Source organism: Colobus angolensis, unplaced genomic scaffold, assembly GCF_000951035.1.
Source record: "Colobus angolensis palliatus isolate OR3802 unplaced genomic scaffold, Cang.pa_1.0 Scaffold156, whole genome shotgun sequence".
NCBI lineage: Eukaryota > Metazoa > Chordata > Mammalia > Primates > Cercopithecidae > Colobus > Colobus angolensis.
In genome coordinates, this window is record NW_012114666.1 from 2,536,705 (window position 1) to 2,560,368 (window position 23,664).

At 43.6% G+C, this 23,664-nt stretch overlaps 1 protein-coding gene across 4 annotated transcripts; it reads left to right on the top strand.

The window, feature by feature from the left end:
- The first annotated feature begins 18 nt into the window (after positions 1–18).
- Positions 19–23,501, top strand: AURKA (aurora kinase A). Of its 4 annotated transcripts, XM_011936705.1 has the most exons (10): positions 85–147; positions 3,518–3,615; positions 4,100–4,146; positions 5,768–6,044; positions 7,984–8,038; positions 9,453–9,644; positions 11,065–11,203; positions 19,122–19,270; positions 22,239–22,413; positions 22,558–23,501. In XM_011936705.1, the coding sequence occupies exons 2-10, from the start codon at positions 3,534–3,536 to the stop codon at positions 22,738–22,740; spliced, it is 1,299 nt and encodes a 432-aa protein (XP_011792095.1). In that variant the 5' UTR covers positions 85–147; positions 3,518–3,533; the 3' UTR covers positions 22,741–23,501. The 4 variants fall into 4 exon arrangements, with proteins under 4 accessions (XP_011792097.1, XP_011792098.1, XP_011792096.1 ...); XM_011936707.1 differs by lacking the exon at positions 3,518–3,615 and having other exon boundaries at positions 19–147; XM_011936708.1 differs by lacking the exon at positions 3,518–3,615 and having other exon boundaries at positions 20–371.
- Positions 23,502–23,664: the final 163 nt, after the last annotated feature.

Below are 23,664 nucleotides of genomic sequence, written 5' to 3' on the forward strand. Positions count from 1 at the left end.
GGTTTGTTGTCAACCAATCACAAGGCAGCCTCGCTCGAGCGCAGGCCAATCGGCTTTCCGGCTAGAGGGTTTAACTCCTATTTAAAAAGAAGAACCTTTGAATTCTAACGGCTGAGCTCCTGGAAGACTCGGGTGCTTGGGTCGCAGGTGGGAGCCGACGGGTGGGTAGACCGTGGGGGATATCTCAGTGGCGACGAGGGCGGCGGGGACAAGGGGCGGCCGGCCGGAGTGGCGGAGCGTCAAGTCCCCTCTCGGTTCCTCCGTCCCTGGGTGTCCTTGGCGCTACCCTGTGCCCGCCCAGTGCCTTTGCATCCGCTCCTGGGCACCGAGGCGCCCTGTAAGACACTGCTTGTTACTTATTACAGCTAGAGGTAGAAGGGATTTGTTGAGTGGTGTTGACACGCGCGGGAGTTGCGGGTGGGCTTCAGATTGGATTTTGTCCTCGGAGATCACCTGGGTAAGAAAAGCACAGAAGGTTTGTGCTGTGTTGGAGTTCACGTTCTAGTGGGTAGGGAGTCAGACGGTAAGCGTACGGAGAACTTGCAACTGGGGTGGGTGTTATAAAGGAAAAGCAGGAGTGCGGTTTAACGGGGGCCGCTTTAGATAGAATAGCCTAGGAAGGCCCCTGTCCTGGCTGGATGAGTGGGTGAATTGATGAATGAGAACCTCCTTGCAGAGGCCTTCCCGGTCCGTACTTCTCAGACCGTAGACCTTGGAGTATATCGGGATAACTTGGAGAGCTTGTTAAAAATATAGCTCCACCGAGAGCCCGGAAAATCAGAATCTCTGAGGGATAGGACCCAGGTGTCTAGTTATTAGCAAACTCACCAGATGATTCTTTGATTTCATTGAGAACTAGGGATGCAGACCGGTGCATGCAAATCGTCTGGGGATGTTAAAATGCGGAATCTGTTTTCTTAGACCTGGGGTTGGGCCTCAGAGTCTCCATTTCTAAGATCCATCCGGCTGAGGTAGACGTAGCCACTGCCCTTAACTCTCGTAATGTCTCTTCCTCTTCCTTAACCTTCCTTGTCCCTTGAATTAAACGTTTTTTAGCAACCTACTCAGTTCGTCCTTCCCTTCATCTCTGCAGACATGCACAGGTCTGAAGGAGGAAGGAATAAACCCGTATAAACCTCCTGTGCTATTAGCCTAACAGCTTTTCTATTCAGAGTGGTAGGATTTCTGGTTTGAACTGAATAGATGTTGTGAAAGTCATCTGGTTGCAGATTAGAGTCACCTGAAGGGCAGTCTTACTGGCGTTGTCTCCAGAATTCTGGATTAGAATCTTATTCCATTCTGCTTGTTATTCAATTTCCCTAGAAAGAAAAGTAGAATAAATTGGAGCAAATGCCTGTAGCTTCTGTCAGAAGAATGTTAAATAAATGTTGTTAGGCCTCTGTGATCTCGTTAGACTGCTACTTGTAATTGTAAGGGAAGTAAAGCATTAGAGCATGTGTGAAATTAAATGTTTGATTAACACAAGTGTGCATTTCCTTGCTGTTGTTTATTAACTTTCACTTACCCACTGTTTTTTATAAGGGCTCCCGCCTGTAATCTGGGCCTGGCTTCATCATGGAGTTATTTGCTTAATTGTAAAAGGGTAATTTTAATTTTTTTTTGAGACAGGGTCTCACTCCGTTGCCCAGGCTGGAGTGCGGGGACATTTGATAAGAAACTTCAGTGAAGGCTGGGCATGGTAGCTCATGCCTGTAATCCCAGCATTTTGGGAGGCCGAGACGGGTGGATCACCTGAGGTGGGCAGTTCCAGACCAGCCCAACCAACATGGAGAAACCCCGTCTCTACTAAAAATACAAAATTAGCTGGGCGTGGTGGCGCATGCCCGTAATCCCAGCTACTCCGGAGGCTGAGGCAGGAGAATTGCTTGAACCCGGGAGGTGGAGGTTGCGGGTGAGCCGAGATTGCGCCACTGCACTCCAACCTGGGCAACAAGAGCAAAACTCCATTCCAAAAAAAAGAGAAACTTCAGTGAAAAGAAAGACTGAACTACAGACCTGGGGGAAAAGCCTAATAAAGGGAGCAAGAAGTGCAAATGCCTATGGCAGGGGACTTGTTTGAGGAAAGAAAGGAGCCTTGTGTGGCTGGTGCACAGTCGATAAGAAGAGATGAAGTCAGAGAGGCAGTTAGGGTCCATGTTCTGTGAGACTTCAATAGGCCTGTCTATGCAGGTTAGGAGTTTGCATTGTTTTGATTGAGTTGGGGAGCCATGGGGGTCTTCTGAACCAAGGACCAACACATCTGACTTGTTAATGAGATTGTTGGCCTCAATGTTGAGAATGGACTACAACGGGGTAAGGTTGGAAGTCGAGAGGCCATTGAGAGGCCGCTGCAAAAAATTCAAAGGAGAATTATGGTTTGACCAGGTGGTAGTAGTAGAGGTGGTGAGCAGTGATCTCGAAGGCAGAGCCTACAGAATATGCTCGTGGATTAGATGAGGGGTTTGAGAGAGAGAGAACTTCTTAAAGGGTTATTATGCCAAGGCTTTTGGCCTGAGCAACTGGCAGGATGGATTTGCCATCTACTGGGATGAGGATATCTAGAGACTAGATTTGGGGAGGTGAGAGCGTGGAGGGATTAGGACTTCTGTTTGGGACATGTTAAAATGGAGATGCCTCTCAGATAATCAGGTGCAGATGTTGCATAGAAAGTAGAAAATGTAGATCAGGAGTTCAGAGGAGAGGTCTGGGCTGAAGAATGAATATTTGGGAGTCCTCACCCTGTAGATGGTATTGAAAGCAAAGAGACTGGATGTACTCGGCTAGGGAGTAATTGGAGATGGAGAAGTCGTTCTAGGCTTGAGCTCAGGGCACACCCATGAACAGGGAGGTGAGAAGTGGAGAAGGGAGGCGGTTCGGTTTTGGATATGTTAGGATTGAGGTGCTTGGCAGACATTTCTGGGAGATCTTGGGCAAATCCTTGGATATCCAAGTCTGACAGTCCAAGGAGAGATTAGGGCAGAAGATGCACTTTAAGTGGTCCTCATGAAGGCATTTAGAGCTGAGGCACTGGGTGATATGGATTCCTGTGAAGGTGTAGATGGAGAAGTGGAGGGTCCAGGGACTCATTCTTGAGTCACCCCAGACCCTTGATCAGGCAACAATGAGACTGACCCAGCAAGGAGGGAAAGATAGGACGACTAGGTGGTAGATAAACCTGGAAGTGAAGTGAAGAAAAAGGTGTAAGATGTGATCAACCTTGTCGGATTCTGCTGAGGATGCAAGTACGAGGAAGGTGGAATTGACCCTTGGGTTTGGCAACTGTAGGTGTCAGCCATGAGCCTGACAATGTGGTGGAGACAAAAAAGCCGGGTGGGGATGGGCTCAGGGGAGGGGAGAGGAGGAGTAGAGGTGGCAAGTGTGGACGGTTCTTCTGGAGCTTTGCTGTTGGAGAGGAGGGGGTTATGGTTAGCAACGATAATAGAATAAAGAGGACTAATTTTGTTTTATTTTATTTTATTTTATTTTTTTGAGACAAAGTCTCGCTCTTGTCCCCCAGGCTGGAGTGCAATGGCATGATCTCGGCTCACTGCAACCTCTGCCTCCTGGGTTCAAGCGATTCTCCTGCCTCAGCCTCCCAAGTAGCTGGGATTACAGGCGCCTGCCACCACGCCCAGCTAATTTTTGTATTTTTAGCAGAGACGGGGTTTCACCATGTTGGCCAGGCTGGTCTCAAACTCCTGACATCAGGTGATCCGCCCACCTCGGCCTCCGAAAGTGCTGGGATTACAGGTGTGAGTCACCATGCCCGGCCTAAAGAGGACATTTTTGAGGTAGCAGGTATGCCAGCAGTCTGCACAGGGATGGAAGTGATCTGTTAGAAGAGAGATGATGGAGCCGCAAGACCGTCAGGAGTGAAGACTCCGTGAGGGAGGATGGGATGCAGTGCCCACAGGGAGGTTGGCCTTGCGGGGAAAGCACATGTCTGTCCCTCCCTCATTAGCTTCATTTGGACAAAAAGTGTAAAATCCTGTGTGTTGTGGGGGCCTTTTGATCAGGGAACTGTAACGCTGCCTATCAAGCAGCAGAACTTTAAGCAGGTGGCTTTGTTCAAATCAAAGGTTCTTCTTTTTCTTTTCAGGCATCATGGACCGATCTAAAGAAAACTGCATTTCAGGGCCTGTTAAGGTAAATTGAATAATCTGTAATCTCATTCACATTTATAAACCCACATGGAGGTTGGTCTTGTTGGGAATTCTTTCCGCCTTTACTTTGGATTATAAATTTAGATCCCTTACTGTGCTTCTGGATATAAATTAGTCACTTTTCTTATGTTCAGTAACATTTTGTTGATTCTTAGGGTAGCTTTTTTGTTCTGCTTTGTCTTACAATTGGCTGCTTAAGTTTCCATATCCCTCTATTGTATGCAAGATCATAGTAGTAATGCATCCAGCAGGAGTCCAAAACTTTTAAAATTGGCCATAAATATAAAATAATTAGAAAAGGCTACCTTGAATTTCTGTATTTGATTCTCAGTTCCTATGATAACGGCTATTTAAAAAATTGCTCTACATTTAAAATGTTTCTTTAGATTTGTCTTTGTCTGAATGCCTACTATGTTGTGGATGGTGTACTAATTTCAGGAGTAACTGACTTTGTATTTGGAAGTCTTAACACCCTGTCTTTGTAGAGCATTCATACCATTGAGCTGGGGATAGACTTTTAGGCTTTCATTTCTAGCACTTGCCCCTCACTTACAATGAGCTGTTGAAGCTGAAGGAAATCTCATCCCTCCTACCCCTTTTAGTTTGATTAGCTGAGGGTGTTAGAGTTAACTTAACTATTTAAGCTTGTAATACAGTACTCACAGGCGTATAAATAATACATTTCAAGGCTGGGTGCGGTGGCTCACGCCTGTAATCCCAGCACTTTGGGATACCAAGGCAAGTGGATCACAAGGTCAGGAGTTCAAGACCGTCTTGGCCAAGATGGTGAAACCCTGTCTCTACTGAAAATACCAAAAATTAGCTAGGGGTGGTGGTGTGTGCCTGTAGTCCCAGCTACTCGTGAGGCTGAGGCAGAGAATTGCTTGAACCTGGGAGGCGGAGGTTGCAGTGAGCTGAGATCATGCCACTGCTCTCCAGCCTGCGTGACAGAGCAAGATTCCATCTCAAAAATAATAACACATTTTAGTAATAACTTTTTGAAGTGCCTACATTTGTTTCCTCTTTGTCACAGTTTTTTGCTCAAGTCCATTTTGTCAGTACTTGGAAAATGAAACATTGGTTAATTAATAGTATAGTAATAAGCTTATTGTGGAAAATCTTGGCCATATGAAAACTTAGACTCTTCCAAAACTTCATGAAGATAACCAACGTTGAACGTTTTGACAGATTTTTTTTTTGGTCTTTTTCTTAAATGTATATTATCAAAGAAATTTCAATGGAACTGAGATTTTGGCATAAAGTTTTTGTATCATAGCTTTTTGCCAAATAACAATTTAGTGTCTATTTTCAAATTATTGAGAAATTTTAGGAAGTGTTTGTCTCCTTCATTAATGGATATTTGTTAATAAAGCATGATTTTTAGGGGTGAGGAGTTGGAGGGGGTAGAAAGTATCATTCGGGTATTCTTAGCCACATACTAACTATCCTCTGGAAGTACTGATTAAAATACCTTTTCCCCTTCCATCTCTTATCTGTGACATTCATTATTTTGCTATACTAGAGAACAAACTTTGTGAAATTCTCAAAATATTCATCTTTTGCGTTCACGAATACCAGAAAGTTTATTTTCTCTTCCATTCTAGCCTGCAGCTCCAGTTGGAGGTCCAAAACGTGTTCTCGTGACTCAGCAATTTCCTTGTCAGAATCCATTACCTGCAAATAGTGGCCAGGCTCAGCGGGTCCTGTGTCCTTCAAATTCTTCCCAGCGTGTTCCTTTGCAAGCACAAAAGCTTGTTTCCAGTCACAAACTGGTTCAGAATCAGAAGCAGAAGCAATTGCAGGCAACCAGTGTACCTCATCCTGTCTCCAGGCCACTGAGTCATACCCCAAAGAGCAAGCAGCCCCTGCCATCGGCACCTGGTAAACTAGCTTTTGAGACTCATTGGATAGTCATTCTTTGTCGTTGTTGCTAAAAAAGCAAGTGTATATACTTGCAGTTACTGTTTGGAACCTTAGCTCTTATATCTGTTGAGGATGGGGAGAAAATATGATGTCTGAGTTGAAGTAACAGTGTCTGCCCATGGGCCAGATCTGTGCTAAAAATAGAGACCTGATTCTCACTCTCTTGGAAGAGTGGGGCACCCAGGGAGGACACAGCACCAATTGGTGTCCTTTTGATTGCTTGTTAGTGGGTGTAGGGTGCTTGCAGTAAGTGACTTGAGGGACTGAGATCTAAAGTGTGGGGGAAATCCAGAGAAGTGGATGAACTGAGGCAGGCTACGGTGAGGTCACCATGGGCATTGCTGGCCATGGTAAGGAATGGGGCCTCATCACTAGGGCATTTGGAAGCTACTGAAGGTTTTTTGAACTTAGAAGGGAACTTTGCCTTTTAGAAAGTTTACTGTGGAAGGCCGGGTGTGGTGGCTCACACCTGTAATCCCAGCACTTTGGGAGACTGAGGCAGGTGGATCACCTGAGGTCAGGAGTTAGAGACCAATCTGACCAACATGGAGAAACCCCAAAAAATTAGCTAGGTGTGGTGGTGCACGCCTGTAATCCCAGCTACTCGGGAGGCTGAGGCAGGAGAATCTCTTGAACCTGGGAGGCAGAGGTTGTGGTGAGCCGAAATCACGCCATTGCACTCAAGCCTGGACAACAAGAACAAAACTCCATTTCAAAAAAAAAAAAAAAAAAAAAGTTGACTGTGGAAGTACTGAATAAATTGGAGTAGAACACTGGATTTAGGAGTACCAGACAGGAAGGACGTTGAGGTCAGAGATGTCAAGAACCTGCTGTGTGTGGAGCACAGTAGATGCTATTATTTACCAGCTGTCAAGTGCTCATTCCCTGCGGGCTCTGAGATAAGTGCGTGCTTCATCTGCGTCATCTCATTCAATCCTTGTAACCACTTCATGAAGGTAGCCAGTTATTAACTCAGTTTTACAGAGGAGGAAGCTAAGACTCAGAAGCAGTTAACTTATCCAAAGACAAGCCAGGATGGAGAGGTGCACACAAATTGGAGAGCTCATTTACGATGCAGACTCATTAGAATTGGGCAATAAATTGTACCTGAAAGATGAGTAAAGAGGAGTTAGGGATGGTGATTAAATTGATATTAACTGAGTTAGTGAACTGGGGGTTGAGGGGTGCACATGTGACAGGGGCACCTGGAGGAAGAGTTTGGACCTGCATCCAAATATCTGAGCAGACCATCATGTGCTGTTCGAGTTTGCGATGTTGGAGACAGAGCGGTGGAAATCTTCCATGTGTTCTTGTGGCTAATGAAATAATTACCCCAGTCCTCTGCTGCATAACTGTTCCTTGTGCATTTTGCCAAATTGGTGGCTTTTTTTTTTAATTTTTATTTTTTTGGTGGCTTTTATTTTTATATTTCCCCTTGGCAACTAATCTAATGGAGGGTGGCTGGCTTATGTTTTGCTACATGTTGGTGATAATTTGTATGTAGGGTATAGACTGTTGGCTGGCCCACCTAGTAAGGAGAAAAGGTGACGAGGTGGCAGCTTGTCATGTATGGGAAGATTGGTAATTCTGCCACAAAAGTTCTTCATTTGGAAACTGAGGCTTCAGAAGAACCTGCATAGTCTGCCTTTAATTTATCAGAGAGGGACCTGTCTATATATACGTCTGCATGTCTTTAGAAGTTCTGTAAAGACTTCACATGATGGAAGTCAGGGTGTAGTTTTTCTATAAGGAAAACTTAAAAAAAAAAACCCCCGGTTTATCATTCTTGACATACCATTAATATTTTGGTGACCAATTCTTTGATTCACCTCTATTCACAGCTTAGCTTATCCTATATCGTTATTCTAAAAACAGGTTTTTAACTTATTCCATATAGAAAATAATCCTGAGGAGGAACTGGCATCAAAACAGAAAAATGAAGAATCAAAAAAGTAAGCTTTCTTCTTTACAAAGTTCTGTACTGTTCTACTACAATATATCATTTCATTGTAAATTTAGTTGTGGGAGCTCTTGGGGAAAACAATGAGGCCTTTATTTTCATTTAGAGGATATAAATGTTTCCAGATTTCCAATCTTAAAAAAAAAAGGAATTTTGTATATTGAGGTATTTTGCTAGGGACTCAAGTGCTTTAAAAAATGGCTTTCAAGGCCGGGTGCAGTGGCTCATGCCTGTAATCCCAGCACTTTGGGAGGCCGAGGTGGGCGGATCATGAGGTCAGGAGATCGAGACCATCCTGGCTAACACGGTGAAACCCCGTCTCTACTAAAAATACAAAAAATTAGCTGGGCCTGGTGGCGGGCGCCTGTTGTCCCAGCTACTCGGGAGACTGAGGCAGGAGAATGGCGTGAACCTGGGAGGCGGAGCTTGCAATGAGCCGAGATCGCACCACTGCACTCCAGCCTGGGCGACAGAGGGAGACTCCATCTCAAAATAAAACAAAAAACAACAACAACAAATGCATTTCAAATTTAGAAAAAGTTTGTATGAATCTGTTACAGAAATGTGTGGAAGTTCCTCTCTGTCCTTAGAAGTAACCATTACATATGGTTTATGTGTCTGTACTTTTTTATTGTATAAAAGTGCAAGTTTTTAAAAAATAGAATATGTTGCAGAACTGTATACTCATACATTACTGAGGGTTTTGACAGATGATAGTTTTAGTTCTTTATTATAAAGGTTGGCTGTAATGTCTTCCCCAGGGCTTTTCTAAAAGCCTACTCTTAGTCTCTGAACTATCTGGACTCTAGAATATACTAGGAGGAGCGAGGAATGAACCCACAGACTTTTGCTTCTAGCGGCCTAACAGAGGCTAAGAGTCTAAATCCACTGGTCCTCATGCCCCAGCTAGCCTGTGGGCTCCATCCTGCTTCCATTAGTAACAGAGGCTCTGTGTCCACCACCGGAGTCCTTCTCCACCCAGAGAGAATGAGCACCGCTGGGACTGGAGGGAGCGGCTGTGGTTAGTTTGAAACAGGCCCCCAGATGGTCCAGAAGCATTCCTGCCTCTCTGGTCACTTACCCTTTTTATGCTCTTCAGCGTTGTCATGGGCCTGTTCTCTGAGCATAGTACGGGCTTGGGACCTTTCCCATAGAGTGCTTCAGATCTAAAACCCGAGACTGCTCCTTGTCACTGACTCTTCACACCTAACGGCAGCTGGGGACATCAGGATTTCATGTTGCGGCAGCTCTTTGATAGTGGTTGTTGCCTTGGTTCTTGCTGAGGATACATATTGAGTACAAGTTGGAATATAAAATTATTTATAGAATGTGTCTACTACTCATTGAGAATTTGTTAGAAAAGCTTTGTTTTCTTCACATTCTAAAATGTTCAAATTCCTTCCTAGGAGGCAGTGGGCTTTGGAAGACTTTGAAATTGGTCGCCCTCTGGGTAAAGGAAAGTTTGGTAATGTTTATTTGGCAAGAGAAAAACAAAGCAAGTTTATTCTGGCTCTTAAAGTGTTATTTAAAGCTCAGCTGGAGAAAGCCGGAGTGGAGCATCAGCTCAGAAGAGAAGTAGAAATACAGTCCCACCTTCGGTGAGTTTTCAGGTTCATGTTCAAAACAATATTCACCCATGCTGCACCCCTCCCCCTCCTGTAATGTCAGCCTCCCGCTGCCCAGGTCCGTGCACTCCCTCTTATGAGGCACTGCCCTCAAACGCATGGCCCCCGTTCCTCACCTCCCGCTCCCTTATTAAAAAGATTAGATAAGCTTCTGTGTTGCACTGGGTTATAATCATTCTCCTGTCATTCTCCCATGCTCTTCATGTTAAAATAAAATTGTATTCCTTTTCTTTTTTTTTAAAGTATAAATTTATTTTTTAGAGGGCCTGCTTTTCATAGTACCACAAAAAATAATTAAATTTGTCATCTTTCAAAGAGCACTTAAGTGCTCTGATCCTGAAAAATCACTTGAGGATTTAATGTTTTGTTAATGGAATAGTTTATATGGGCAAGTCTTTTTGGTGGATAACGAAGGGGAACGGCACCCCTTATTCTGAAGTATGCAGGGGTTGCGAGCAGCCACCTGCAGGTTGACTAGGGCTGGTGGGTTTTTGTTTTTCCTTTTTTTTTTTTTCCTTTCAGTGTTTTTCAGATTTGAATCAGATGCTAATACTTCAAGTCTGGCCACATCAGGCCTGGTGTGTCTCTACCTGGCAATACCTGGCTGGGGCTGGGAGGGGCAGGCATCTTAACATGGGCTGTGCTTCCCATTGCCTGCTTCCCGCTGGCCACAGTCTGCACCTGCCCAGTCTGCTCAGCACCCATCTACTGCCATTACTGATCACTGCTTTTATCTGTCACAGTGTCTGGGTATCAAACTACTGTGGCAATGCCTTTTTTTTTTCTTTTTTCTTTTTTTTTGAGATGGAGTCTCGCTCTGTCACCCAGGCTGGAGTGCAGTGGCGTGATCTCAGCTCACTGCAACCTCTGCCTCCCAGGTTAAAGTGATTCTCCTGCCTCAGCCTCCTGAGTAGCTAGGATTACAGGCGTGCACCAACAAGCCCAGCTAATTTTTGTATTTTTAGTAGAGACGGGGTTTCACCATATTGGCCAGGCTGGTCTCAAAGTCCTGACCTCGTGATCCTCCCACTTCGGCTTCCCAAAGTGCTGGGATTACAGGCGTGAGCCACTGTGCCTGGCCATGTCCTTTTTTTGGTATGTAGATAATTAATATTCAGCTGAATTTTCCTCCTAAGAATAAAGGTGCCTAAAGGAAGGAAATAGTCTTAACTAAACCAGAGGTCCATTAATACTTTGAAATGCTTGTAACATGAAATGCGGGTCTATGTATTTTTCTTGGAGTGGGTTTGCAGTTTCAGATTCTCAAGTGGAGTCTGGAGTGTGGTTTCGTGGGAAGCACCACTGGTTTTACATGAAGAGTTTGTTTGACATTCAGTACATAGTCCTCTGTCAGCTCCAAACCAGGTGTTAGAATGTTTATCCTTTGTTGCAGGCACCCTAATATTCTCAGACTGTATGGTTATTTCCATGATGCTACCAGAGTCTACCTAATTCTGGAATATGCACCACTTGGAACAGTCTATAGAGAACTTCAGAAACTTTCAAAGTTTGATGAGCAGAGAACTGCTACTGTAAGTGTTCATGTATTGTCCAGGCTAATTGTGATTCCTGCATACCTGTCCTCCATAGCAGTGTACCTTTCATTATAGTAGAGTGGGTGTTGTCTTGACGGAAGGATAGCTTAATATCCAATATTTGAAGTGGAAAAATCAAAATAGCTTAGTTGTACCATATGTACAGATAAAGTCTAGAACCAGGTAGAATGTTGTGTCTGCTTTTGTGCCTAGTTTGCACAGCTGTTTTCTGTGGAAATGTATATAATGTATATAGATAGTCACCCTCATTTTCTTTAATAGATTTTTAATTTTAGAATAGTTTTTACTTTTCTTTTTTTTTCTTTTTTTTTTTTTAAAGGGACAGGGTCTTGTTATGTTGCCCAGGCTGGACTAGAACTCCTGGACTCAAGTGATTCTCCACCTCAGCCTCCCGAGTAGCTGGGACTACAGGTGCACACCACTGTGCCTCGCTAGGATAGTTTTAGATTTACAGAAATTGTGAAGGCAGTACAGAGACTTCCCATATACCCCACACTGAATTTCCTGCTAATTTTCCCACTAACATCTTGCATTAATATGGTATATTTGTCACAACTGATGAACCAATATTGATATATAACTGTTAAGTCCACATTGTGTTCAGATTTTCTTAGTTTTTTATCATGATTAAATTGGGCTTATGGGTTTTTGAGGGGAGATCAGAGGTAAAGTGCATTCTTATCACATACCAGGGATGTAAACTCTTATGACTTTTAACTGTGGATGTCAGCTTGATCTTCTGACTGAGAGAGTGTTTGTCTGGTTTCTCCACTGTAAAGTTACTATTTTCCCTCCTTTCCATACTGTATTTCTTCAAAGGAAGTTACTATGAATAGCCCACACTTAAAGAGTAGAGAGTGGATGGAGTATTTCCATAAATTATCTGGAATTCTGTGCCAGAATAAGGCTGTTCGCCGTTATTTATTTCATCATTTCTTTAAAGATGTAGACTCCTGGGTATTTATTTTATCCTTTGAGCTATAATCCAGTACTTTATTTTGTGGTTCAGATCGCTACAACTTTGGCCACTGGGAGCTTTTTTTCTTTTTTTCTTTTTGAGACGGAGTCTTGCTCTATTGCCCAGGTTGGAGTGCAGTGGTGCGACCTCTGCTCACTGCAACCTCTGCCTCCTGGGTTCAAGGGATTCTCCTGCCTCAGCCTCCTGAGTAGCTAAGATTAACAGGCATGCACCACCACACCCAGCTAATTTTTGTATTTTTAGTAGAGATGGGGTTTCGCCATGTTGCCCAGGCTGGTCTCTAACCCCTGACCTCAGGTGATCTGCCTGCCCCAGCCTCCCAAAGTGCTAGGATTACAGGTGTGAGCCACCACACCTGGCCTTGTACTTCTTTACTTTCTGATACAAGATGCTAAAGCCTCATCTTGTATATTTCCTGCTCCTGTCCTAGAATCGAACCATTTCTCCAAGGAGCCCTGGTTCCTCTTCTTGGAGAATGTTATTATAAACCAAGATCTGGGCACTTGTACTCATTGCTACTGTGGCGTCACTAGTTCTAGGCTTTCAGCTGACAGAGCAAGGAAATACATGTGGATAGTAATCTGTGTATAGATTTACCCATCTGTCTCTTCATTAAGCATACCATGAATTCATACTGATGTCTTCAACTTGAATCCATTACCACGTTTCATTCTAACTTTCTCCTGTTTACCTGTAAACTCCCACTCCAAGTGAGAAACCTGGATTTCACTGCCCACCATCCTTTTACTTAATTATTCAATTCTAATATACATGTATAATGGTATCGGAATTGTTAACCAGCTGCATGGGAACCAACTTCATCAATTAGAGTACTTATGTGCACTTCCTTTGGCCTTTGTCTTAAAGACTCCACTGGTTTCCAAAGCTGCTTGGATCAACACTTTACCCTCACACCCTTTAGTAAGATGGTTTCATACATTTGTAATGCAGTGAGATTCTTTTGTCACAATCTGCCTGCCCAGGATGGAATCATTTACATTTTCATATCCTGAGATTGATTTTTGTGTGTTTGCTGTAAAGTGCTATGAATTTTGACAAATACACAATGCCATGTATCCACCATTACGATATACAGAATAGTTTCACTACTCTTGAAAAATAATCCTGTGTCTCAGCTACTCGTCCCTCCCAACCCTTCCATCTCTGGCAACCACTGATCTGTTTACTGTCTCTATTGCCTTTTCCAGAATATCATATAATTGGAATCATAACAGTATGTAGCCTTTTTAGATGGGCTTCTTGCACTTAGCAGTATGCATTGAAGATTCATCTGTATATTTTTGGAGGCATGAGAGCTTGTTAATTTCTTTTTATCACGAAATCATATTCACTTATTTCCATATATGGAAATACCTCAGTTTATTCATCCACTGAAGGGTATCTTGGCTGCTTCTGGTTTTTGGCAGTTAAGGTTTGGCTATAAACATTTGCAAGCAGGTTTTTGTGAAACATAAGTCTTCAAATTAGTTGGGCACATATCTAGGAGTGCTATTGTCAGCTTATACGGTAAGGCTTTATTTTGCTTTGTGAGGAACTGTCAGTCTTCCAAAGTGATTTCTACATTCTATTTTACATTGCATTACAAATGTAGGAAACCATCTTACTAAAGGGTGTGAGGGTAAAGTGTTGATCCAAGCAGTTTTGGAAATGAGTGGATTCTATAAGACAAAGGCCAAAGGAAGTTCATCTAAGCGCTCTAATTGATAAAGTTGGTTCCCACAGGGCAGCTGGTTAACAATTCCGATACCATTATACAATGGTAATATGGTATCAGAACCAATGAATTGAGATCCTATTGCTTCTCATAGTTGCCAACATTTGATGTCAGTGCTTTGGATTTTTGTTTGTTTTGAGACAAGGTTTCACTGTCACTCAGACTGGAGTGCAGTGGCGTGATCACTCACCTCAACCTCCCTGGCTCAAGCAATCCTCCCAGCTCAGCCTCCCAAGCGGCTAGGACTACAGGCATGTGCTTCTGTGCCTGGCTAATTTTTGTATTTTTTTTTGTAGAGACAAGGTTTTGCCTTGTTGCCCAGGTTGGACTTGAAATCCTGCTCTCAAGTAATTCATGCCTCCCAAAATATTGGGATTACAGGAGTGAGCCACTATACCTGGCCTAGTGTTTTGCATTTTAGTCATTCTAATGGGCATTTGGTGGTATCTCATTGTTCTGATTTAGTTTCCTAATGACATTCAATGTTGAACATCTCTTTTTTTTTTGAGATGGAGTCTCACTTGTCACCAGGCTGGAGTGCAGTGGCATAATTTTGGCTCACTGCAACCTCTGCCTCTTGGGTTCAAGTGATTCTCCCGCCTCAGCCTCCTGAATAACTGGGACTACAGGCATGCGCCACCATGCCCAGCTAATTTTTGTACTTTTAGGAGAGACAGGGTTTCACCATGTTGGTCAGGATGGTCTCGATCTCTTGACCTTGTGATCCGCTTTCCTCGGCCTCCCAAAGTGCTGGGATTATAGGCGTGAGCCACCGCGCCCAGCCTTGACCATCTTTTTATGTGTTTATTTGCTATCTGTGTATCGTCTCTGAGGCACCTGTTGAAATCTTTTGCTTTTTTGAGTTTTAAGAGTTCTTTGTATATTTTGGATGCAGGTCATCTGTCACACATGTTTTGCAAGTATTTTCTCCCAATGCGTGCCTTGTATTTTCGTTCTCTTGTCTGTGTCTTTCACAAAGCTGTTTTTGTTTTACTTTTTCGAGAAAGGGTCTCACTGTGTCACCCAGGCTGGGGTGCAGTGGTGTGATCTCTGCTCACTGCAGCCCCTACCTCTTGAGCTCAAGTGATCCTCCCTAGTAGTTGAGACTGCAGGTGGGTGCCACCACGCCCAGCTAATTTTTGTATTTTTTGTATAGACATGGTCTCACCATGTTGCCCAGGTTGTTGGGTTTTTTTTTTTTTTTTGAGACAGTCTTTCTCTGTCATCCAGGCTGGAGGGCGGTGGCATGATCTTGGTTCTCAGCTCACTGCAACCTCTACCTCTCGGGTTCAAGCAGTTCTCCTGCCTCAGCCTCCCGAGTAGCTGGGATTACAGGCGTGTGCCACCACACCCGGCTAATTTTTGTATTTTTATTTTTATTTTTTATTTTTTTGTGAGGCGGAGTCTCGCTCTGTCGCCCAGACTGGAGTGCAGTGGCCAGATCTCAGCTCACTGCAAGCTCCGCCTCCCCGGTTCACGCCATTCTCCTGCCTCAGCCTCCCGAGTAGCTGGGACTACAGGTGGCCGCCACCTCGCCCGGCTAGTTTTTTGTATTTCTTAGTAGAGACGGGGTTTCACCGTGTTAGCCAGGATGGTCTTGATCTCCTGACCTCGTGATCCACCCGCCTCGGCCTCCCAAAGTGCTGGGATTACAGGCTTGAGCCACCGCGCCCGGCTAATTTTTGTATTTTTAGTAGAGACGGGGTTTCACCGTGTTAGCCAGGATGGTCTTGATCTCCTGACCTCGTGATCCACCCGCCTCGGCCTCCCAAAGTGCTGGGATTACAGGCTTGAGCCACCGCGCCCGGCTAATTTTTGTATTTTTAGTAGAGACGGGGTTTCACCGTGTTGGCCAGTTTGGTCTCGAACTCTTGACCTCAGGTGATTTGCCCACCTCGGCCTCCCAGAGTGCTGGGATTGCAGGCGTGAGCCACTGTACCTGGCCTCCCAGGCTGTATTTTAAATAAAAGCCCAAATGTGTCAGTTTATTCTTTCATGATTGTGCTTTTTGTGCTTTTCCTTTTTTAAGTGATTAAAATTACTTGTTTTAAGAAGTTGAAGAGTCTTAATTTGGGCCGTTTCTCATCAGATTGACAGCTTGATAAAGCATGTTGGATGGTGGTTACTTTGTTTTTTTTTTCTGTTTCTTGGTGGAGATCTCTGGGTAGCGTGGACATTAGTTTTCTTTGTTTTTGGCGTTGATGTACATGGCATTTAAATTGAAGTAATTTTACTTTCAGTATCTGATGAAATCACGCTACTGTGGACATATGGCCCTTTGGTCTTGTCGCTGCAACAATGACATGCTGTTTTACCCTTAAAGACTTAATCTTAAATGTTTGTGCTGCTCCTAAGTAGAAACAGATCTCTAATTTGCTTTTTAAATATTAGCTAAACAAATCAGCTTCTTATTTAATTGGCAATTGATATTTCTTTATGAGTTCAGCTTTTGGGCCAGCTTTCTCTTACAGCTCAGTAAGGAAATCTGTGCTCATTAATGGTAGTGACTGCCTCAGGTGCTCACATTTCACCCTTGGTTTTTTCCTTGTCATCTTGCTTACGGTGGGTTGGAGTTTGTTGTTTTGGGTCAGTTAATCTTTTTCTTCAGTTTCTGATATTGATATCCTACTTTAAAAGATTCACCTTATACCAACAGTATAAAATTACACATGATACTACTCTGTTTTCTCTCCTCACACCCAAGGCTTCAATCTAGGTGGAGTTGTGGTGTAAGCAGATAGCTATTTGAAAGAAAATGAAAGATTTCTGTCTAGATTCCTTTGCAGTTAGAATGAATACGCATGTACCTGTTTTCCTTTTCAGACGAATTCAAATAAAACTAATTGTAGTGACACGTCAGTGACCTATGCATACCTGCAGTCTAACAACATGTGAGGTGTGGAGGGAGTGGCAGTGCCAGAGAGCCGTCGTGAAACTAATAGCTTCTTGTCTGGAAATGACTGGAGGAGTGGAGTCCATTGCCCTCTTGAACTTTAATGTGTGCAATTAAAGCATCAGCAACTCAAAGTCAGTGTAGTCAGAAGAGCAGCTTTCTTGTATTTGCCTTCAGTTTATTGTGGTCTGAATTCTGATCTCTGGCTTTGGACTGAAAGAATGAAAAGTGTTTTTTTCTGCCAGTGACATTTGGTGTTTACTCATCTGTTTAGTAAACCTTTTTGATGTAAAATAATGTTCAATCCTGTCTAGCAATTGCTTTAGAAAGGAAACTCAAACTTTAGGCAGAGCTAAATATAGTTTTTCAATATTCAAACAGTTATCTGTATGGTAAAATAAATTCTGGGCCAGGCATGGTAGCTCACACTGGTAATCTCAGCACTTGGAGAGGCCAAGATGGGAGGATCACTTGAAGTCAGGAATTAGCGACTAGCTTGGGCAACATGGGGAGACTCTGTCTCTACAAAAAAAAAAAAAAGAAACATTAAAAATTAGCTGGGCATGGTGGCACACACCTGTAGTCCCAGCTACTCGGTAGGAGGATTGCTTAAGCCCAGGAGTTCAAGGCTGCAGTGAGGTCTGATCATGCCGGAGCAATCCAGGGTGGGTGACAGAGTGAGACCCTGTCTCTTAAAAATAAATAAGTAAATAATATACATACATACTAGACTTGTTGGCTAAATCTTAGAGATAGGGACTGGAAAACTTTTCTTTTTTCTTGCTTTTTTTTTGAGACGGAATTTCATTCTTGTTGCCCAGGCTGGAGTGCAATGACACGATCTCGGCTCACTGCAACCTCTACCTCCCGGGTTCAACCAATTCTCCTGCCTCAGCCTCCCGAGTAGCTGGGATTATAGGCATGCACCACCACGCTCGGCTAATTTTTGTATTTTTAGTAGAGACAGGGTTTCACCATGTTGGTCAGGCTGGTCTTGAACTCCTGACTTCAGGTGATCCACCTGCCTTGGCTTCCCAGAGTGCTGGGATTACAGGCGCCCGGCCAGGAAAACTTTTCTTACAAGATAGTAACTCGGCAGGGTGCAGTGGCTCATGTCTGTAATCCTAGCACTTTGTGAGGCTGAGATGGGAGGATCACTTGAGGTCAGGAGTTTGAGACAAGCCTGGTCAGCATAGCGAGACCCCCATCTCTATTAAAAAAAAAAAAAAGATAGTAACTTAAGGAAATAAAATTAACAAAAGGACTGATTTCTTATGTACTTCTATGCTGACTTAGTGTAATCCAAAATTTAACATGCTATTTAATATGTCAGTGCAACTGCTTTTTAGTTTCTGTTTATTGTTCAGGATAATTTCTTTCTCCTGATATTCTTGAAGTAAGTTTTTGGCTTTAAACAAATTCTTCTGTCATAGAATGATCTTGGTTTTAGAAAAAGGAATTGACTATACTTGAAAAGTTAATTTTTTTTTTCTAAAAAAGAAAAAGGCAGTATTTACACACCTGAATCCTTACTTCGTACCAGTTCTTCGGCACTGCCTTACTTCCTTGCTGCGGGGCCGTTTGTTGCCGTATGGGGGTGTAACTGTTAGGTTGATGCAGAAATAACTGTTTTGCATTGAAATGGCACCAACCTAAGAGCTAACTCTAACTAGCTGAATGTCTTTTCTGTCTTTCAACATCACACCAGCTGTATTAGCAAAGAGATAACTAAACATTGGGTAATTTCACTTCATGCTAACCACTATAAATTGGTTCAGTTGATTGTGTGTGTGTGTGTGTGTGTGTGTGTGTGTGTGTGTGTAGACTCATGTATAATTTCTACAATGCTTGCTTTAAAACCTGCAAAATGTGTTTTTTGTTTTGTCTTTTCCTTTTTGAGACAGGGTCTCACTCGGTCACCCAGGCTGAAGTGTGATCGTGGCTCACTGCAGCTTTGACCTCCTGGGCTCAAGCGATGCTCCCGCCTCAGCTTCCCAAGTGGCTGGGACTACAGGCATGCACCATCATGCTTGGCTAATTTTTAAATTTTTTTTGCAGAGGTGGAGTCTTGCTATGTTTCCCAGGCTGGCTTTGAATTCCTGGGCTCGAGTGATCCTCCCACCTCAGTCCCCCAAAATGCTGGGATTACAGGTGTGAGCCACTGTGTCTGGGCAAAACCTGCAAACTGTGTTAAATCTATGTTGTGTTCCTTTCAGAAGAGATGTCTAATATTAACTTGTGTTATATAAAATCTAAAACATAGGCTTTCAATATTTTTTTTTAACAGTATATAACAGAATTGGCAAATGCCCTGTCTTACTGTCATTCGAAGAGAGTTATTCACAGAGACATTAAGCCGGAGAATTTACTTCTTGGATCAGCTGGAGAGCTTAAAATTGCAGATTTTGGGTGGTCAGTACATGCTCCATCTTCCAGGTATGTAACTTTAGAGGTGGAAGTTGTTTGGTTTACCAAAGCCCTGGGAGCTAATCATGAGCCAAATATAAAATATTTTAGTGTAGATTTTGTGCCATAAGAGGGGTAGGTAGCTAACCCAGAAGTCCCTTGGAGTAATTTAGGCTTAATAATAAACTAGGGTTTGCAAGGAAATTTTATTCTGTGGTGATTTGGGGCTATTAACAGTGTTCTACGCTTAGGGTTAAAGATGCTTAATGTCCTTAGAGGCTAATGAGGGGATGAATGAGTCAACAGATAGGACAAGTATATGACAGGGGTGAAGTGCCCATGTGTTGAGGGGGAGGAACTCTTCACCTCTGCTGCTTCCTGGATGAGGAGATGGGGAGATGTTCCAGAGGACAGCACCGACAAAGGTCTAGTGCTCAGACTGCAGGTCATATCAGGGAACTTGAAACACTAAATTAGTTTGGTGGAGCTTGGAGGGCAGTGGTGAGAGATTCTCTTTGGTCTGCCTCTGTCAATAGTAGGGATAGTCCTTTCTTGTCCCCTCTCACAGCTGAAGCAGAGATGTCAATCTCAAAACAATTCGAATCTTAAAGAGCTTTCCACATGAACTACAATATCTTTACTGTTTTAAATTTGAGTTTAAATAAGCTTTGAAACGTCACGTGAAGTGGGGCATTTTAAAACATACATCTACCGATCAAGGTTTGTCAACTTCGGAGGACTCAAATTATAGCCAGATGACTTTAAAATCAAGCTAGTTAAAAAAAAAAGTATAGCCTAAAATAGATTATATGTGAGGGAGAAATCCTTTACTTTTGTTACAGAGCACTTCTAATTGTTCCCAGCAATGCACTGAATCTGCCATTGCAGTCTTTTTTTTTAAAAAAAACTGGTTGTCATTAGTGGGAGCCGTTATCTGGTAAGACAAACCAGAATAAAGAATTATAGGCTTCATGGAATTGCAGAGTTAAACTCTTTTAGCCGGTTGAATTGTGATAGAAAAGATGGCTTCTTGCTTTTTGAAAAGATTACTTACATAACCGATAGTCACTTCACTCCGAATCCCAGATGTTAATCATCATCATTTCCTGGTTATTGCCTCAGTTTGAGAGCCCCCGATTCAGTCTGTTGGTGGTGATGGAGGCTTAGATGACCAGAGTGGTAGCGTCTTCATCCTGTATCACAATTCATTGGTGACTGTGTGCTCAGTGGGTGCCAGGCCTGGCTGAACGCAGCACCAGGGCCGTGACAGCGTAAGCATCTATGGTGAAGAGCAGCTGGTGACAAAGCAATACGAAACCACACGTACTGTTCTGGTTTGGTGTCTGCTGTCCCCAGCTTTTTTCCAACCTTCATTACAAAAACCTAAACCGACAGAAATGCGGAATTGGTAGTTGATGGCCTACCTGTCTATCCAGTGCCTGCGTTCAGCAGTTTTTCCCATTTAGTCAGATTGGCTGCATCTACTTTTTTGGTGAACACTTGAAAATACGTTGCAAACATCATGATGCTTCAACCTTAAGCACTATAATAGCATGCATTTCCTAAATAAGGATATTCTCTTATATACTTAGAACCATGATCATGCCTAAGAAAAGTAACAGCATTGTCAGTATCCAACATTTAGTCCACGTTCAAATTTCTCCTATTGTCTATGACATCTTTTTTTTGTTTTTTTTGTTTTTTGTGTTTTTTTTGAGATGGAGTCTCGCTCTGTCGCCCGGGCTAGAGTCCGGTGGCGGGATCTCAGGTCACTGCAAGCTCCGCCTCCCGGGTTTACGCCATTCTCCTGCCTCAGCCTCCCGGGTAGCTGGGACTACACCACCTCGCCCAGCTAGTTTTTTGTACTTTTTAGTAGAGACGGGGTTTCACCATGTTAGCCAGGATGGTCTCGATATCCTGACCTCGTGATCCGCCCGTCTCGGCCTCCCAAAGTGCTGGGATTACAGGCTTGAGCCATGGCGCCCGGCCTGTCTATGACATCTTATAGCTGGTTTGTAAAATCAGAACTCAACCAAGGCCCATGCTTTGTATCGGATTGTCTCCGTGGTCTTAAGCCAGACCAGTCTCCCACTTTAAAGAGGACTTTTCTGATTGTGTTGCCACTTAACTTGGACCTTTATTCCCCATATTTGCTGAAAACTGGAATGGAAGTCTCAGGGCCTGAAGAGATTCAGGTTAAACGGAGTCTCGCTGTGTCGCCCAGGCTGGAGTGCAGTGGCGCGATCTTGGCTCACTGCAAGCTCTGCCTCCTGGGTTCATACCATTCTCCTGCCTCAGCCTCCTAAGTAGCTGGGACTACAGGCGCATGCCACCACGTCCAGCTAATTTTTTGTATTTTTAGTAGATACAGGGTTTCACCATGTTAGCCAGGATGGTCTCTATCTCCTGACTTCATGATCCCCCCACCTCGGCCTCCCAAAGTGCTGGGATTACAGGCGTGAGCCACCATGCCGGGCCAAGTTAAATATTTTTGGCAAGAGTGCTTCATAGGCCACCCTCAAAATTTCAGCATCTCTCATACCAAGGATCTATCACAAGGCAGTATGTATATACATCTCCACCCCAGTGCTGTTAAAACGGGACAGTTTCTAGTGTCTTGTCATTGCGACCAGGCTCTTAAGATTCTTAGCATATCTATAATATCCACATGCAGATGTAGAACTCCAAATCGTATTTGCAGAGAACTCTGCATGGCAACTTTTATATGGTAGTGATACATTCACTTTCTTACATTCTAGATCATTCAGGGAGGTTCTGGAGTTGGACACATTTGGGGTTAAGCTTGGTGGCTAGCTGTGTGACCTTACACACCTCCCTTCATCTGTTTCCTATGGGAATTTATAATAGTAGCTACTTCGTAAGGCATAAGATCTGGCCCAGGGGAAGTCTTCAGTGTTAGTGGAATCTTCAATGATTTTTAGCAGCTGTTGTGATCATAAAACCAGAAGCACATCAACCTGAGCCTCCCTCTTTTTAGGAGGACCACTCTCTGTGGCACCCTGGACTACCTGCCCCCCGAAATGATTGAAGGTCGGATGCATGATGAGAAGGTGGATCTCTGGAGCCTTGGAGTTCTTTGCTATGAGTTTTTAGTTGGGAAGCCTCCTTTTGAGGCAAACACATACCAAGAGACCTATAAAAGAATATCACGGGTAAGATGCAACTGAAAAGGACCCAGCACATCTGCTGTAATTCTTTCCTTATCAGCCTGAACTTCAGGCCAAGATCTGAATATCTATACTATTTGATCTCTCTAACCTGTACTTTGTGATATTTTATCATTTGTTATACTCCAGGTTGAATTCACATTCCCTGATTTTGTAACAGAGGGAGCCAGGGACCTCATTTCAAGACTGTTGAAGCATAATCCCAGCCAGAGGCCAATGCTCAGAGAAGTACTTGAACACCCCTGGATCACAGCAAATTCATCAAAACCATCAAATTGCCAAAACAAAGAGCCAACTAGCAAACAGTCTTAGGAATCATGCAGGGGGAGAAATCCTTGAGCCAGGGCTGCTGTGTAGCCTGTCAGGAACATGCTACTGAAGTTTATTTTACCATTGTCTGCTGCCCTCAATCTAGAATGCTACAAGAAATATTTGTTTTACTGAGCAGGTGTGCCTTAACTTCCCTATTCAGAAAGCTCCACATCAATAAACATGACACTCTGAAGTGAAAGTAGCCATGAGAATTGTGCCACTTATGCTGATTCATAATCTGGAGGCAAGGTTCGACGGCAGCCGCCCCGTCAGCCTGTGCCAGGCATGGTGTCCCCACAGGAGGCAAATCCAGAGGCTGGCTGTGGGGAAAGTGACCACTTTGCCCTGACCCGGTCAGTTAAGGAGCTGTGCAATATCCTTCCAAGTCCCTGAGTGAGTGTGTAACTTATTGGGTTGGCCATGCCTGGTAAAGCTGTTGGAATGAGTATGTGATTCTTTTTAAGTATGAAAATAAAGATATTTGTACAGACGTGTATTTTTTCTCTGGTGGCATTCCCTTAGGAATGCTCTGTGTCTGTCCAGCACCCTGGTAGGCCTGATTGGGTTTCTGTCCTCCTTAACCACTTATCTCCCATATGAGTGTGTGTAAAATAGGAACATGTGCTCTACCTCCATTTAGAGACTTGCTTGGGATACAGAAGAGGCCGTGTGTCTCAGAGCTGTTAAGGCTTATTTTTTTAAAACATTGGAGTCATGGCATGTGTGTAAACTTTAAATATGCAAATAAATATCTGTGTCTACGTGGAGTACTGTGTAATTCTTTCCACCATCTGTTCATTGTTAGCCTGGAAATGAGCAGGGGCAGAGAGGAGCAGGTCTCGCCCTCTTCTAGTCCTGCCTCTTCTGGTATCTCCTGTTGGGCGTACTCCTAATACTTCGTTATATATAGTGTTTATATATTTG